This window comes from Anneissia japonica, unplaced genomic scaffold, assembly GCF_011630105.1.
Source record: "Anneissia japonica isolate Jap-2015-1 unplaced genomic scaffold, ASM1163010v1 scaffold212_len457575_cov179, whole genome shotgun sequence".
Classification (NCBI taxonomy): domain Eukaryota; kingdom Metazoa; phylum Echinodermata; class Crinoidea; order Comatulida; family Comatulidae; genus Anneissia; species Anneissia japonica.
This window is the reverse complement of record NW_022758217.1, coordinates 353005-371895: the sequence shown is the minus strand read 5'-3', so window position 1 is coordinate 371895 and position 18891 is coordinate 353005. Positions and strand designations below refer to the sequence as shown.

The 18891-nt window shown below is 34.8% G+C and overlaps 2 protein-coding genes across 2 annotated transcripts in view; one reads left to right on the top strand and one right to left on the bottom strand.

Moving 5' to 3' along the window:
* Positions 1-683: 683 nt before the first annotated feature.
* On the bottom strand, positions 684-9868 carry LOC117125227 (dynein intermediate chain 3, ciliary-like). The gene is made up of 14 exons (XM_033271688.1): positions 9768-9868; positions 8516-8704; positions 7765-7926; positions 7073-7191; positions 6785-6927; positions 6040-6153; positions 5375-5637; positions 4642-4821; positions 3958-4001; positions 3588-3723; positions 2993-3235; positions 2480-2647; positions 2020-2088; positions 684-1578 (listed from the first exon to the last, which is right to left on the bottom strand). Exons 2-14 carry the CDS (start codon positions 8696-8698, stop codon positions 1576-1578), a joined length of 1827 nt encoding a protein of 608 aa, XP_033127579.1. The 5' UTR covers positions 8699-8704; positions 9768-9868; the 3' UTR covers positions 684-1575.
* Positions 9869-10087: 219 nt separating this feature from the next.
* Positions 10088-18891, top strand: part of LOC117125228 (target of Myb protein 1-like) — a 23687-nt gene continuing 14883 nt past the window's right edge. Inside the window, exons 1-7 of the mRNA XM_033271690.1 lie at positions 10088-10598; positions 12362-12446; positions 14186-14264; positions 14822-14970; positions 15759-15810; positions 16994-17279; positions 17635-18074. Coding sequence (XP_033127581.1) covers positions 10523-10598; positions 12362-12446; positions 14186-14264; positions 14822-14970; positions 15759-15810; positions 16994-17279; positions 17635-18074 — 1167 coding nt within the window. The 5' untranslated portion in view covers positions 10088-10522. The remainder of the gene's footprint in view (positions 10599-12361; positions 12447-14185; positions 14265-14821; positions 14971-15758; positions 15811-16993; positions 17280-17634; positions 18075-18891) is intronic.

Sequence of the window (18891 nt, the reverse complement as noted above, 5' to 3'; positions counted from 1 at the left end):
GAATTATTTTCATTTTTTTTGGAAGGGGTGGGGGGGGGGCAAGGGAGAGACTTTTATAGATAAAGTGTAGACCAATTCAGCCCCACCATGGTTGAGGCTGAAGTAAGAAAAGTTACCTCAGCACCTCCAGTTTGGCCGGAAATGGCACTCAGACTTTAATTTGAATTTAATTTTCTTTTTTCTCCACTTTCAAATTTTGAAAAAAAAGAGAAGGTGGGCTGGCTGGGACCCCTTGGATCTGGCACTGAAATACTCATCATAAACTTTTTTTCAATTTATCCCAGTAATACATATTTCGTGCAAATTAACATTCATAAAAACGTTTTATTACCTACTGATTAGCTTGTGATGTATTCAAACTAATTCTATATTATCTTTGCATTTACAGTACTATTAAAATCAATCAAGCCTTCTAATCCCAGGGTCCTTGGTTCAATTCCTGTAACAGCAGACTTTTTCTCACAACGAAAAACAACTCCACTCCCTTAGTCTTATAAAGAGAGTCTGCTGATAAAAGCATCACATTCTTTCATAAAGAGGGGCCCCTGAATATCAGCCGACCTTTAAGGATAGGCTGAAAGGGTCGACTTCTATGGTTTTAAAAATAAGTTTAAAAAAAAAAAAAAAAGGATTGATTATAATTAACACTTACACAGAATTATAAGAAACCTATAAGACCAATGTTTATGTAATGTACCTTTATTGAAAAAAGACATATACTTGAGATCTTAAGACTAAATTCATACATAATAAACAATGTAAATCTCTTGCCATTAACAGTTTATTTACATATTCATAAGAGTAGTCTCATTTACATATCCCAAACTGTTTCATCTGTATATTTATACTCATTTGCATATGCAAATGAATAATAAACCATGTACAGTATGTCAAGGATCTCTTAAAATCAAATCTCTTGCCCGTAACAGTTTATTTACATATTCCAAATTGTCTTACCTGTATATTCAAATGATTATATATTCTCATTTGCATATTCAAATAAGTGTATAGTCTAAATTGCATATTCAATCAGAAATTCTCATGTTATAGAGTTTTGAATATAATTTTTTCTTGGACGGTTTCAGCAATCGTAATCTTAAAACAATAAACCAATATTCATAATATATACAGTTATTTACAAAGGGATTTCCTAAACTACTTTTAAAGAAGTTCATCTGTATTTTGCATCTATAAATAGAAATAATGTAATACAAGCTTTTCATTGGTTTATATTTTCCAGCACTAATCAAAACAAACGGGGAAAAAATAAAAAATTCTAAAATATTCTTCAAACTACTCCATCTTTTTAGTATTATACCCCCAATAGTATATATGATATACAGTCTTTAATAGGTAGACCAATAAATCATATGTTCTCCAATAGCCTTGACTATGGTGCTTGGCTTAAAAGCCAAGTCAACAGAAGCAAATGAAGGTTTTTGTAAAGTGTATTAGGTCCACAATCTAATTTTTCCTTTGAACAGCAAAAGTAAAGATTGAAATCGGCAAACCCAAGTCCGATGTTGAGCTTCAAATTGATGTTATTGTTTGTTTACTTTCCAGTAGATATCTAGATCACTAGAAATAGAAAAGACAATAACATTATGATTACTGTACACACAAACCTTTGGGGAGAGAAACTAGACAATCATTCAAGCTAAAACCATTATTCAAATATGTTGGTGACAACAACACCAACTTGTTACTTGTATAGCGCATTTATTACAGTTACAAAGTGCTGATAAGAAAAGTTGTAATTTCTTTGTCTTTCAATAAAAATATCTGGATTTGAGTATGAGTACGTATTTGAGTTCTTGGTTATTTATATGGCAATTTATCGAGGTTGTTTTCCTTCACCGAAGAGTACACCAGGGCATTGCTAAAGCTATAACACTATGAATTATACAGGAAAGTGAAGTGAACAACTGGGTTATTAATATGAAATGCATGATGTGCTATGTAAGTCTAATATCGTTATAAATTTAAACATAATAATGAGAAAATTATTGTAAACCTTACCTCTTTGTTTTCATCTCCCTTTTCACCATTTTCCGAGTCTTTCTTCTCTCCTTCACCATCACTACCATCCTGTGAAACAAAACAAATAAATACACTTTTTAACTATACATCTTAGGCCTAACTCTGGAGTTTACTGATAACCATCAATCACCCGGCCTTGTATTTGGGCTCATAAATTGGTAAACAGAGCTGAATTCTATTATTAAGTTATCAAATACATTAATGAAGGCTTGAAAAGTGGCCTTCTGAAATACCAAGTATTTTGAGCTCCACTTTGGCAACAAAAAAAAATATATTTTTGCAAATAAAATCCCACATAAGGCATTTGAGACTCTGTGGTAAATGCGCTTGGGCAACAAAAGGGTTTTGTTGAGCCTAACAAGAAACACTTCAAGAAGTTTTGCTTTATAAAAGCACATCATTATTACCAAGTTTTACGTAAGAATATACTGTATCAAACCTTCTTCTCTTGATCACTTTCCTCCTCAATAATCATCTTCTGTTCTTCAATCTTTGCTTGTTTGGCATCCATTTTCTTCTTCTCTGCATTGATGATCGTAAAGAATTCCTGCTCGGCCAACGCAACCAAGTCTTCATCATCAGCACCATGTCCCTCATCTTCATTTTCCTGGAAAGTAAACAATTCACTTACTTTTATATCTTATAGTTAATATGTATTATACCTTTTTCTTCTTTTTAAATTGAATTTCCCCATCAGGAAATAAACCCAATACCCTCTTATAACTGATCACAGAGCTAACCAAGCCTACAAAGCATTTTGAAACTAAATTTCAAACAATTATTTATTTATACATGATTTATTATACTTTTAGAATTTTTGTTGACCTCTATAGTTAAAGAGTTTGTAGTGTGGAGTGGCAAAGGAATCACTGCATAAAATTATTCTAAAGGTTAGGGGTGGGCTTATTCCAAGGATGGGCTTATACAAGAGAAACTATGGTACTGAACTTACTTGTTCTCCTTGAGCACTGGGAGCATTTCTTTTCAGCTTCAGTTCCCTCTGGCGTGACTCCAATATCTTCTCCCGTTTGGTTTCCCTCTCAAACATTGCGGTCACAAGAGCCTTCTCATTCCTCTGCATCGTACAAAGACTACTGGAGAGCTCTAAGAGCGTTGTAGTTCCTCTGTGGGATCCGGTGGCTATCAGCTTGCCCTGATCTTGCACACGAATGCTGTTCAACTCCTCATCGCAAACCTGAAATCAAAATTTGTGCAACTATTATGTTTGTGTCCTGAGCAAGGGACTTGCCTAACTTCAATGTCTCCAAGAGTAATAAATTGCTACCTACAGTAGCATCACCCACTGAAGCCATACAGGTGATGAAAAGGATGTTGATTGTAGAATTCTTAATTTACAACCAATTACATGTATAAGTACTGCTACCTTTTGTACCACTATCAGTGAATCTCCTTCAGGCAATCAACGTAGAAGTACATATACATAATTGGTTTTCAATTTAAAATTCTACAATCAACACCTACAGTAAAAACCTAATGAAATTATTTGAAGGATTAAAATTCTATATAGTAATTATAATTGTTCTTACCTGTAAGCTGAGGGTTGGGTCATTTTGTTTGAAGAGGTAATCCCAGACATCTAGGCTGCCATCGACTTTGGTGGTGAAGAACACAGCAGGACGAACTGGACTCCAGCAACCATCAGTCAGGTAAGACTGGTGATACCTAGTAGGGTAAAAATTGTTTCTAGGTCCTTTGTATTCCTTCATACAGTTTGCACAAAATGTTGTACAAGATACATCATTATCATCATCATCATTATCAACATCACCATCACCATAATCATCATCATCACCAACACTATCATATTCATCATCACCATAACTATCAATTTAACTTTATCATTAAATGAAATTATTATATTATTATTATTATTATTATTAAATTAGGTAATCGTACTTAGTCCACATAATTGAAGAGTCTCTGATGTCCTCTGACCAAATCTGAAACAAAAGAAACATATTTAAAAATTTGATTAGATAATATTAAGAGAAAACCAAAAAAGTAAAATTAGTTATAAAATTAACTCTTTGGTCTAGTTGAATAGCTAGGACATGCACCCTCACCTATTGGAAACTTGGTAAGAAAAAAATATTACTCAAATATAAAAAAAAGAATCACCTCATTCCCCAGCTTAGCGTGCCTTCACTTTCTAATTATTCCCCCTCCCCGCCAAATCATCCTCCACGTCAACAGTCTTATATAAACATGCCCCCTTATCTTTAGAACTTAATAATAATAATAATATTTATTGACATTACACTTTTACATCAGTGGCAGCACACAAGAAAGTGGCGCAGTCAAACTTAAACTAATGAACAAATAGTAAAAACAACAAAAAAGAATCACCTCATTCCCCAGCTTTGCGTGCCTTCACTTTCTAATTATTCCCCCTCCCCGCCAAATCATCCTCCACGTCATATAATATATAAACATGCCCCCTTATCTTTAGAACTTCACTTTAACAATAAATTGGATTAGCAATGTCTTTTAAAAACACTTATTTTATTTTAAATAATCCTTAATGTTATGATTCACAATAACATACTGTTTGAGTTAAATGATAACGAATGAAAGACTTACCCTTGCTGTCCAATCACCAACAGTGAGGAAGTTCTTAGGGAAGAATGGATTTCTTTGCAGGGCATACACTGCACCTAGGTGTTCCTTGTAGCTAGCCACAATTTTCTCCGCCGGGGTCTTGGCTTTCCTGTTGCAGGAAATGATAGTGCCTGCCTCTGTGCCAACCATGAACTTGGTAGGCTAGTGGAAGATAAAAATATGTTTGATGTAAGAAAATGTGATTTTTTATTTTTACTTTAGAATATATCACTAACTGATTAATCAATCAATTTGATACACTCTCCTGATAAAATGTTCCATTTAGGAAGTAGGAAGGAGTAATTTTGTTGTCAATCACACTAAGGATAACCCACTATAAGTCCGAAGACTTGTTTCCAGTGGGGTCCTTCTGGTAGTGAATTGGGCAGTACACAAGAAGACAATCCCCTACACTTTTCTGAAGAGTGTACTGCCTTCTTTAACATGCACATCGGCCATAGCGCACACAGGACCAACGGCCTAAACGTCTCATCCGAAAGACGATGCGCTATCGTAACTTGCATTTCAGCCCTCCAGCTGAAATAGAAGGAGAGCAGAGATGGGAATTGAACCAAGCGATCTCTAAGGTTCAGTGCACACACAGTGGACCACAAGCTTAGCCCATATATGGGCCCGATGAAGTCATTACACATAAGAAAATAAACCTGAGCTCTACTGGTGGCCTGTACTTTAATAGAAGGAAATTATTACTTACAATTGTTGGCTCATATTCCAGTGAAACGACACCTTGAGCGTTTGCAAGGTTGCCTTTTCTTGATGGATCCATAATTAATTTCTCGGTTGGTTCTCCGAGCTTCCTGATGTCCCACCATAGCACCTGACCATCGGTGGACGCTGAGAAACACTCCGTACCCGTCTTTGACTGCAACCACATCACCTTGTAGACAGGATCCATATGGCTGTATTCAACTGGTGATATCTCAACTGGATGGTAACCTTTTCTAGTGTCCCAGAAAGCTAGAGCAGAGTAAAAGTTAATTAGTCTCCTTCAATCAAATCAGGACAAAAATAAATTGCTTGTCTGCAGTGTAACATCATATTAAGCTGTTGTATAATTTTATCATAAAATTACAAATCATTCAATTTTTTACAATTATATTGATTTGAATACCCAAATGAATGGGTATATCTTAGCCTAAGATGTGAATATAACAAGTTGTAGTTGTTATACATGGCTAACATTTGTCAGAAAAGGCCTAGCAATTTCCTGTGAAAGTCCCTGTGCAGGGTCCAGTTCCCTTTGAAGGTCCCTTTGCAGATTCCTATCCAGGTCCTTTCACAGGGTCCCTCTATTCATGTCCTTATGAGACTTTGTGGGAACCAATTATTTTTTAATATGAAATGAAAAACTAGCCTTACGTATTTGACCATTATAGCATCCTCCGACCAACACATGAACATCTTTTGGGTTGTACTCAAGGCATACTAATGGTGATGCTGGCTTCAATATTGTCTCTGGCTTGTTTGGATTCTCTGTAGGTCATTTTAAATATAAAAAATCATAGTCAAATATAAAAACAATATTCAGTTACTTTTAAAACTTAATGCTACATTTATAAATTTCCTAATGGTATCAAGTACTAGTAATGGCTTGCATCTTTTCCCCCTCATTTTCAAGCAGTAATCTATCTAGAAGTACAGGCAATGGGAGGATGGTTGGAAGTGAGGGGGCACTATCTGAGGATATCAGTTGATTAGTTAGTACTTTCTTTGCTCAGCACATATCCAGTCAGGAAGAGGGAGGGAAATTTATTGTTGTGCAATGTTCTATTTCTTTGGAGCTTGCTAAAATAGGCCCCCTTTTAGATACACCACTGCACTCAAGTAATTGCTTTTTTACAGAGGTTGACATGGACTTATCCAAGGGAGGAAATATTATATGCATAGTTGGGTGGGTACAATCTATACATACATACATATGATGGAGAAACACTACCTCAAGATCAGAAGCAGGGATTGCTGGATACCAGGTATTAGATATGTAGTAATATAAACCTATAGCAGAAGTGACTAACATCAACATGTCCAAATGCAACTCATTTGCTGTTGCTTAAACAAGACAGGAATATTTGCCATCTATGGATTTTCAGATATTCTAACAAACCTATGTCCCAAATGTAAGAATCAAAGCTTGTGTCTGATGAGGATCTCTGGAATTCAAGGTTGGAATAGGCCACTGCAAGCTTCTTAGCACCATCTGGATACCAAGACAAATGTGTTGCTGTTCTTTTTACTTCATTTGGGTCCCTGTAATCAAAAGAAAAATTTTCTTCTGAATCACAATGGCACACCGTGATAATATTTACAGTATTTGACAGCACTTTAAGAAGCAAATGAAGTTTGCTATACAAAAACAAGATGATTTGTTATATATACGCTCAATTAAACCTACCTAAATACATTAATAGTCTTCGCTGATGGTGTTTCCTCTGTTTCTTCAATTTCCAAATCTGCAAAGTAGTCTTCATAGATATCAATAGCATTGTTTTGTTTGATACAATGTTCCATAATCTAATTAAGGCAAAATATATAAAATTATCAGGAACACAAAGAATATTTTTAACATAAGGAAAAAAGTGAACCACTACTTGGCTTGCAAATGAAAGGGTGCTCATAAAGACAATGCATAAAATAATAATAATAATAATAATAATAATAATAATAATAATAATAATAATAATAATAATAATAATAATAATAATAATAATTTTATTTAATTAAGGAAACACTTTCTCAACAAGGCTGTCAAGGCATTGAGTAAATCAACAAAACAGAAATTAAAATAAAATGGTAAAAATAGACTAATTAAAAATTAAAATCACATTACAGAAACTACAACAACAATAACTACACTGAATTATCTTAGATACACATACAATGTTAACTGAAATGCTTATATTTAGTTTTTTATTTTCATTTTAAAATTAGAAATTGTATTTGAGTTTTTGAGGTCATCACTAAATGATTTCTGATAGAATGTTTATAAATTGTATGCATGGCAAAAAGCCTGGTTATTCAGCATTCATGGGTAAAAATATACCTTTCAAATACTCATTGAAACGGTTTACAGTAAAGAACACTTACTGATCCGAGCTGCTGAATGGCATTGACGTACATTTCATCTTTTTCTACCTTCTTCCTATACCGGATAACTTGTTCAACCTCCTGAGGATTAACATCTTTGGGCCAACCACCTTCAACATGATTGATACCGCGAGTATCAGTTTCAAATCGCTCAGTATTGACCTGAAAGGAACAGAATGCGAGAAAATATGAAATACACACGATGCAATAAAAAATACTATTAAATACAGAAATCACAATTTACTATTACAATATTATACTGTAAACTTAACTTGGATTTCAGTCCTGTAGTTAACATTTTATCAAACAAAATGCATGGAGAGAGATTGGCCTAGACTTAGGTTTAGGCCAATAGTAAAATATATTGCCTACTTACATTGATTTTTAAATATCAATGTGTTTTAGGCAAAATATGAAAATTTGTTGGTCTTATTATTATTATTATTATGGTAATGGTTTTGTATTTAGCATCTTCCACAATCTAAATCATCTCAAGGTGCTCAAAAATTATTATTATTATATTCATTATTATTAAATATTATTGTGTTAGCCTTTTCTTCACCAATCGATTATTGTTATTATTATCATTATGATGATTATTAATTTTATTATTTACAGTCAATTGAATTTTTTTTTAAATATTTAATTTGATTTTTACAGTCATTTAACCTAGATATTTTGAAACTTTATTGAAAGTTCATAGATGACCTTAAAAAAATGATTAACCCAGTACTCATGATATAAATAATACCTCATGCTCTGACATTTCTTGGACACATTGTATTCCTCTGTCTACAGGATTCTTCTCGACAAAATTTGTTGTTAGACTCTCGTCGGGCAAAATGTCAACATGCAACTCTGCAGGCCTATCGGAAAAGTTACACTGTCTGCCAAACTCACTCCGTTTTTTGGTGTAAACATACACAATCTCCATGTTTGCCTGTGTGAAAGAAAATGAAAGCTCAAATAACTTTGGATGGAACAAAAACAACAATGTAATTATTGCGGACAGCACCAATGCTTTCCATAAACTAGCTCACTCAGACTCAGAACCACACACACTGCCCTGTCCTTATTTAGGTGGGGGTCTAGCTAGGGCCTAGGCCAAGCACTTGTATCCGACCAGTTTGTTGGAACCAGGTTTGCCGAGTCCATAGCTGTTTTACCGAAACCCAGTTTGCTGAATCTATTTCACCGGAATCATGATAACCCAGTTTTCCAAATACCAGTTTGCCGAATCTTGCCGTCACCATCATACAATTAAGCATAAAGCATACTGTGCTTTTGAAAACATGATGGGTGGGCAGGTCAGGGAGAACCGTTTTTATATATAATTAAATTAAAAAGCAGAATACTGGATAACAACAATGCTGCTGTGGAAAAACACATTTGAAAGCATGGCTATCAGTTAAAAATTAGAAATAAAATGAAGGATTAAGCACCGTCCTTATTTATATTATAAGACTTTTATGCTTATGATAACTGCCCTACATTGGATAGACCTAGGCCCTAGCTAGAGAGAGAAGATGAATACGGTACAAACTCGGCCTAGTCTAGGAGAAGGATATAGGCCTAGCCTAGGCAAACTTGTTGCTGGGGGCTAGGGGGTAGGTATACTGTATATGTAAACGTAGGCCTACCTAAGGCCTACTCAAAAGAAAGTAAAGCGCAAGAAGAAGCCTACTACTAAGGCCAAGGCTAGGTCTACTGAAACAGATCATTTCAATTCGGTCATCGGTGTCATCATCATTCACTGGGCCAGCTTTCGCCTAGGCTAGGCCCTAGTTTAGGAAGCAAAATGTAATGATGAGAGGAGAGGGGTTGACAGTTTGTCAATACAATGACATTCCGTTCGTTTTTAATGTTACATTATTTAAAGTTAAATCCATAATTGTAGCCTATTTTCACTAATTGCAACATCTATTATTGCTATTGTAAGTATTTAATCAGTTAACGATGCAGCAATTATAAAATCTAACGTCTAAAACTGCTTAAATACAAACCGTGAATTATTCTGTTGCACACTATCCTATCTAAAATTTTAGGTTGTTTGTTGCTAGGCACAAAATTGACCTGAGCATGCGCACTAAAACATCGACGAGAAAATTGTAGTGCGACGAACAGACAAAGCGTTTCAAACAGGTAACAGACTGTTGATATTGTAATTTACGTATAAGAGTAATATGCGTCGCCCTGGCGTGACAATCATTAGTATACCATTATTTTATCATAATGACTGCAGTAAAATTAAATATGAAATAATCAAAATGAACAGAGATGTATTCAGTTAAATTACCTATCGTTTTTATGGCAAAAGGTGGCGTAGAATGGCCCAGCAATCGCGCCAGCAATACATCATGTAACGCAAATTTAATGGATGTGACGAGTGCCTTTGAAACGCAGACTATATTCAGGGTCGGTCACTAGCGAAAGTTCAGGTACCAAAGGTTAGCTTTACGCCATAGTTTGGTTTTGGTTTTTCTTCTAAATATAAACAAATTTGTTATTTAGGAAGACATACATAAACCGGAAATTTCCAAGTTAAGAAAACAGGCGCAACGAAACACGGTATCTATTCGCTTTTGATTTTAGTTTAGGTCCTAGCTAGGCTGATGAACCTCGGCAGACAGAGTGTTGGCCCAACCCAAAACAACAACGTCGCCATCACCGACCGTGTCTGTTCTTTAATTTTGGAATTTACTGTCCAGCGTTTTCTGTAGCCTAGCCTGAGTGGAATTTCAACCTGAAATCTCGCTAAATGCCTCTAAATACTACTAGCAGCATGTCTTTCTTCGCTTCGAACCCATTTAGCTCACCAGTTGGGCAACGAATAGGTAAGTAGTTAAGTTTTACTATTTTTAGTTTTTCTGTGTTTTTTCTAGGCCTATTTATTATGTTCTACCTTTTTTCTTGGCATCATCATAGCTCCCTTTTTCAGGATCAATAAGGCCTGCCCTAATCAACACTGTCTGAAATCAACACAAATGTCAAAAAGGAAGAAATTTTTAAAATTAAAAAAAAAATAAATAAATAAAAATTCAAAAACATGTGTAGATTATTCATAATTTTGCACAAAACTGATACTACTACAATTATCCTACTGTACTGTAACTAATGTATTACTAAATGTAATGAAATTGAAGGAAACCATTCAAACTGTGTTGGTCCCATTAAAAGGTGCATTTATTAACTCTCAATTATAGTAATTAACATTGTAAGTAGATAGCATCAATAATTTTAAGTATAGTACTCAGGAATTACTTTTGATACACTTTTAATTTATTTCTCCTCTTTTATTTCTCATACAAAATTCTTTGCATACAGATAGTATATTTGTAGATTTGAAGTTTAATGTAATTCCAAAATTTTCTCCTTAAAAACTCTAGGCCTAGTCTTGGCAAATACTTTAATAATAATATTTTTACTATTTTTTAAAAATATTGTAACTTTGTACATGGTCCAATTTTATAGTAACTTATCTTACTAACTTTTGGTATTACTACTACTGTACAGCAGACTTGCCGTAAAAATAGATGTAGAAATTATTAACATGTATCATCTTATGAAAACTAATTAGATGTGTGTTATTCTGTTAGTTAACAGTAGGGATCATAATATTCTTGTAATGACACTTTGAAAGTGTTCAAATGATGTTGATGTCTTTTCTAATTAATTGACTTTCATATTAGAAGTTATCACAGAAGAAATATAAGAAGCAATTCAGTAAACATTTTGGTCTTGCTGAGATAAAACTGGTAAAAGAACAGTTAATATTAAATATTGTAAAACTTTGGAATTATTTACCATCAGATATTCACGACACTATATTCACATACTGTACTGCGCAATCTTTCATAAATCTAGACGACTTCTACAATCCTTCATAAATATTTCTCAATGAATTTTGTTTCATGTTTGTAGTTTAAGTGTCTGTTACAAGGAAGAACAAGGTCCTTACATTTACTGTAAATCAAACTAAATCTGAAAACATCCAGAGAAAAGAGATTTATTTTGTATTCTATTCTATTCAGTGTTGAATATGAATCTTTATAAAATGACTGTTTTATTGTTACAAGGCTAGAATCGTCACCAGTTATCCTGCAGTATTTTTAATTAAAATTATAATCCAAATACATGTATTGTTGGTAATTGCAAGGGAGTGTTCTGTATGATTGCAATTTGTTTCCCCTAGAGACACATTAACATTGCATTAATACATGATATCATATCAAATTGCCAACTCATTTTAAGGGAATCTTGAATGTGTGTATGAAATAATGACTAAGCGTTTTGTTTACCACTGAGTTAAATAATTGGAATACTGAACTAAATTCTAATATAGTATACTGCTTTTTAGTAATCCAATTTACTGTATTAGTGATAGGTATAAAGGTGAGGCCTATGGTATCTGAAGTTTAAGTTACACTTGTTTACTGTATTTTGTATGATATGGTTATTAATTCTGAAATAAAAGATGATAATAAAGCACAATATTACTATATATTCATTTTGTAAAAATTTAATATTTTTTAAATGAAAACTAGTCAAGTTATAAAGCATACTTTATTCTTAAAATTAATATTTCTTTGTCCAACAGAAAAGGCAACCAATGAATCATTAGCATCAGAAGATTGGGCATTGAGTATAGAAATATGTGACATAATTAATGAGTCTGAGGATGCGTAAGTTAACCATGTCATTGTCCATTTAAAAAATAAGCACTGGACAATGGTGTTGGGAAAGAGTCTGTTTTGGTCTTGTAATATGTACTTTTTATTACAAGTCTCCCTCTAATGAGAGACCCTGTCAAATAAAGACCCTTCCAATTAAAGACCACTTTTCTGTGGTCCCAAATTAACAATGTCTTTTATTTTTATTATTCTTTTTTTATTTGACACCAAAGCTGCTAAAGACCATGAAAACCCCGGTCCCAAAATTGGTTTTTAATTGGAGGGAGACCTGTGTGTACATTAATTTTTGAAGGCTTACTGTAGCTATTAATTATTCAATAGAATCACTTATTTAAGTATAGTCCAGATAATCTAGAGTAATTTTCTTTGACAAAAAAACTGTTGTATGCCCATGTATATACAGTAGTCATGATGTGTCTATATATGGTCATGATGTGATGCCATCATAACCATATTTAGGCATGCAGTATTCTGCCGAAGACATTTTAGTCCTCAATTTTACCGGTAAAAATAACTGACCAACCAGTAAAAATTTTGAGATTGTAAAATAATAAAACCACTGATTAGACCTACAGTAGGTAGTCTGCAGTAGGCTGTCCTTCTTTCAATAAATGAATATCATTTCAGTCTATACTGTACATTATGACTATAGGCCTATGTCGTCTTGTTTTTTGAAGTCATTAAACCCCATTCAAAAGGGATAACGCTTCACACTGCATGCACACAGTAGCTGAAGTTTCATGGACAAATTTACCAGTAAAATTGTGGAAAAACTGGCACGTATTTTTGTCAAATAGAATTTAATAGTCTGTATAGGATTTATTTATTTAATTTAGTCTAATAAATCGATGTTTTGATTATAAAAATATCAATGCTCACTGGGTATATGACAGTATATTTGCACCCTCCCCATTGCAAACATGTGGAGCAAAAAAATTATGCTGACGTAGTTTAAAAAAAAAAAACACCTCCTTTCACCATATTTTGAACTATAGTAGGTCCTCTAGCTACTAATCAGGGCCCCCTCCCCATTTAATCGTTGCACCCTATCAACTTACACCATGTCAATACTTTTAAGATGTACCTTGTATCATCATGCTCTGTAAAATTAGATAATAATAATAATAATAAGATTTGAGTTAATAATAATGAGGTTTTTAAAGCGCACATACTGTATCTATTGCAGTAGTGCTCAAGGTGCATCAGAATGACTGAACCAAAAATAAGTATTAATTTGGTATTTAAAAAGTGACAATCATACTGTACCGGATTAACTATCAAAGGCGTGGTGCATGTTAAATGAGGCTTCTTGTTGTTTTAAGTTATTATGTACAGTAATCTTGTAGGTATACATACCTGTACATGTTAAAACACTTAAAGCTTAACCTTCTCTCCAGATTTTCGAAAACAATATACAGTAAATGACAAAAGACTCATTTGATTCAATATGATTGACTGGTTTAATTGCATAGGCCTAAAATTTACGGTCAGCAATGCGATCTATACATACCTGTACCTGTATGTCTTGGTGAAATATAATAATACTATTTGAAAGGTGCAGGTACTGTATGTCAGGAATTCTCGTTAACCATGTTTCATGTAGCAAATGAACATACTGTACCATCGTTTTATTGATTTTTTTTTTATGATGAATAATATATATAAAATTTTTAATATTTTTATTGCTGTATTTATGGATTTGTACATTATAATATTTTACATTTTTGTAGGCATAAGGAGGCCATGAAAGCTTTCAAGAAGAAATTAAGTGGAAACAAAAAGTGGAAAGAAGTTATGTATACGCTCACGGTAAATATGCTGATTCTAAATCTATCATCCATATTTTTTTTTTGTGCATTGTCTGATCGAGGATTGTCATCTTCGTTAACTATACTGTATAGTCCAAAAAAGAATTTTGATCAAACACATAGAGTCAGCCAGACAATTTAGTGCATAGCTTTAAGCCTCATGTAAAAAGTCATACTTATAAATTGTCCTGTCAGACACCCCTGGACCCCTTTCCCCCGTCCGATGTGACGTCACAACAAGGTCATCGGATTGAAAACAATAATTTGCCTATCCATATAACATTATTTTGATTGCCAATCCCTAATACTGTAGTCTAAAAGCACAATTTGGGCATGACATAAAAACTCTCCCTCTGTACCCTAGCAGGGATTTTTTTTTCGGGTCCCTGACCGAGGTTTGAGTCGGTCCCATTGACTCAGATCCTCCTGTCAGACATTTGTTACTACAGTACCTGTCTGGAGCCACTGCTGCCTCGTGTGTTTTTTTAGATACTAACCAAACCTTAATCCAAGATTGACAAAAATTAGAAACATAATTTGTGTCTTTGGTATTATTAGCTACTGGAAACATGCGTCAAGAATTGCGGCCATCGATTTCACGTGCTGATCTGCAAGCAGGACTTCATCAAGGAACTTGTGAAGATAATCCAGCCGAGTTTCAATCCACCAACCGCCGTTCAAGAAAAGATTCTGATGCTGATTCAGTCGTGGGCTGACGCTTTCCGTTCTCTGCCCGACCTACAGGGTGTCGTTAAAGTCTATGAGGACCTGTCTCTTATACACATCTAGATGTGTATAAGAGACAGATATATATATATGTGGATAAGATAAATAGAAATTTGAGGTATGTTGTGTGTTTTATCAAGTATGAAGAAAGTGTAAGCATTTGTACGAGGCGATAGAGCAAATTAATAAGGTAGAGAAAATGCAAGACTTTTTTATACCCTGTTTCGCAAACTTATTTTTTTAAAGGTTGTCAGAGGAGGGCGGAATAAAAATAAAAATAAAATTTTGTTTTCTTATTTAGCAAATAGTTTTGCCAGAAACATCCAGATGGAGAAGAAAATAAAATTTTATTCGTGAATTTAACCAATATAGCACATTTTTATAATTAAAGATTGGGAGATTTCCAGGCAGCAGCAGGCGTAATAAAAATAAAGAAAAACATTCATTTTCTTCTGAAATTTCCATTTTTTAGTGGTGGCAGGTGCGCTGACTGGTGCGAAATAAAATTTAATTTTTATTCAAAATTATTATTATGGGTGGCACGTTCGCTAAACGAGGTATAAAAAAAAGTCCTGCCTTTATCTAGTAAAAAACTTGTATTCAATGGTAAAGTTAAAACCTTCCATCAGATGGGTAGTGACTCTCTGGTACCTTGGTTTCAAATTTTCAACCTGTTGAATATATTATGGTGTTATGGTATGGTACCATTTATTATGGTTATGTAAAGTTAGTTGTTACATAATCATTTTTACTTCTGAATTTTTTAGAGTGTACCTGAAACAGATCCAGCAGTTTCTCGCCCTCCGCCACAAAACAGACAGGTTAGCATTTTATTTGAATAGCAATAATTTAATGATAAAAACAATGATAAAAATCTAGAGTGGTAGCGTAAAAATGTATATATTTTAAGGATCCCTAAAGCCATTTTTAAAGGTTTATTTATAAATTTGATACCTTAATAAATTCATGGATTTAGGTCAAAATATTGATAATTCAGCCCTAAAGGTCTCTTTGTGTCTGAGCTGGCTGGTAAACCAGTACCGGCTACCCTCATCTGTCCACAACAGGTGGCTATATAGACCAGTAAACCCCCTACTCATCTCGAATGCACATGAACAAATTGTGTACACTGGGCCTACGGTTTATAGTCCTTATCCAAGAAGACTTGTTCCACCTCTAGAACCATAGGCGAGCATGGGTTCGAACCATCACCGATATTATTACTGTAAGTTTCGGCGCCCCGCCTTAACTGCTCAGCCATTCGACTCGTCACTTAACTAGGATAGGTCTTAACTAGTATGGCATATATTTCGTAAATTTACATTTCATTTTTATCTGTAGTTCATGACCCATCCCAGCATTCCTCCACCAGATTTACTCTTACAAGGTCAATTGCGAGACAATAACAAAGTGTCTACTGCCCCCCCCCCACTCCCCGGGGCAGTAGACACAAAAGTCAATGAATAATGAATGATCTGTACCTTTAAAAATGAGTGATTTGAAATTCAACGATTGCTTATTGCATTTTAATATATTTTTTGCAACTATGCCATGATTCCTAGAAGAAATAATCAATTTCTTGTTTAGCACTCCTGACAATAACAAAACATTTGTGTCAAACAGATATTTTTAACAATTTTATTGTTTCTATGTTATTGTTCTTATCTTATTCATGTATTTGTAATTCTGGAGAAGCACAAGTTTCCAGTGACAGCGTTTTTATGCTTATGCTTCCCCTTTTGCTTTTATATCTTTTTGTCTAATCAAAATTTGTAAATTTTTTTTTTTGCCAAAATGAATAAAGTAAAAATAACTAAGGTCATACAAATTAACATGAGTTCTTTTCTGATATCTTACGGAGATTTATTCAAACAGACGTGTGACTGAACTTTCATAGTCTCCATTGTTTATACCTCATAGCCTTACGCTCTACTTTGCTATTTAAGTATGTTCTTTTTTATATTGATTTAGGTTTCACAGCAGCCTGCAGTGATGATCCAACAGCCTATCCGAGGCCCGGGGCATCCCCCAGCCCGTGCCCCAGCCCATGCCCCAGCCCAGCCTGAAGGCCCAGTCAACCTAACACCAGATCAACTAGCCAAGATGCAGAAGGATCTTGAGGTCGTCCAGGGTAACTACCGAGTCTTCTCAGAAATGCTTACAGAGATGACCCCTGGGCAAGAGGACCCTGGGGATTTGGAGCTGTTGCAAGAGCTGAGTCGCACATGCCGTTCTATGCAGTCTCGTGTGGTGCATCTTCTCAATATAGTTAGCAATGAAGAAGTGACAGGTATCTTATAACCTCTTGATCTTATTATTTAATAGGTCACTGTATGTGCGCTGAACCATGGATATCCATGAACTTAACATTGTCATGTTGCAATGTTCACAACGTCAAACATTGGATAGTTAAACATGTAGAATATTTATTTTATGCATATTAGTAGAACAAATTAAATACAATAAAATAACTTTATTATCCCACAAAGGGGAAACTCAAAAAATAAATTATGTAATAAAAATATTTAAATTTTATATATTAAAAAAAATCAGACTATATATATATATATATATAATGTCTATATATTAATTATCCCAAGTTTATACCTGTGCTTATTCCTAACATTGAATCAATATTCCCACAGGTGAACTGTTAAGAATTAATGACGACCTGAACAATGTTTTCGTGAGGTACGATCGCTTTGAGAGATATCGTCAGCAATCACAATCAATGAATCCCCAAGCCCACCAAACAACAGGTGTTCAGTCCTATGCAGCAGGGACAGGAACCAACCCCCCTGCCTACCAGGTCGGTGCAAGTACACCTGCATATCTAGTTGGTGCCCCACATAGCTATCCAGTAGCTTCACCAGTGTATCCAAGTAATGTACCTATCACCGGTCAACTACCGTACCCAGCTGCTGGAGCACCAGCATATGGAACAACGATGGCGCCACCAACTCAGCCTGGTGGCGGTTATCCAGTTGGCACCGGACAAGTACCATACCCAGTTGGTGCACCGGCATATGGTACGACAACGGCACCACCAAGTCAACCACCACCAAGTCAACCACCACCAACGCAGGTTAAAGCTTGTTACTTGTTTAATACTTTTATACCGCTTATTCCTTGCGTTTACAAAGTGTTGACTGCACTTCACTGTAATGAATAATTCTCTCAAGTACAGCCCACCCCAACCAAAACCAACAGAGTATGCTTTCAATACTAGCCTGGGTTCCAGGCCCTAATTTTAGGTTACTCACTCTTTATTGCACTTAGTGCGCGCCATACCTAATTTAATTGGCGTCCCATACTCGATTTCTTTTTTTTTCGAATTAGGGCCTGGGCAAACGATTCATGCGTGCAATTTCCCACATCAAATTTGATGTGGGATATCGTATGCATGACTGATTTTGCAAATCATGTGATAGGCTAACCTCATGCATATTAATCAATCTTCGTAAATTTTCAAAATTGAAGATGCGGATGTCTCGACTAGAACAAGCTCCAGCTCCCTTTTGGCTACCTACTTGAATTAAAACAGTTAGTATAATAGTTCTGGCCTGCTGAGAACGACATGGACTGATAACCGTAGGCTATAGACCGGGAGCCCAGAAAATTTAATCATGTGAAAAGAGACAAAAGGTTTGATGGTCTGGTCATGATAGTATAGGGCCAAGATAAAATATTCAGTATTGCTGCCGGGGCACATCCTGTACAAGCGGGCTGGGGGAAATGAAATAGGGGGTTAAATAATGTGTTTAATCATGTGGGGAGAGACATGGATAAAAATAATTGGATATTACTCCCAGGTAGATACTTGCTATAATGTCACAGGTGACAGCAACTTTTACCTGTACGTGACCTTAAACAGTGACATTAAAGGCCACGCCCAAATACAT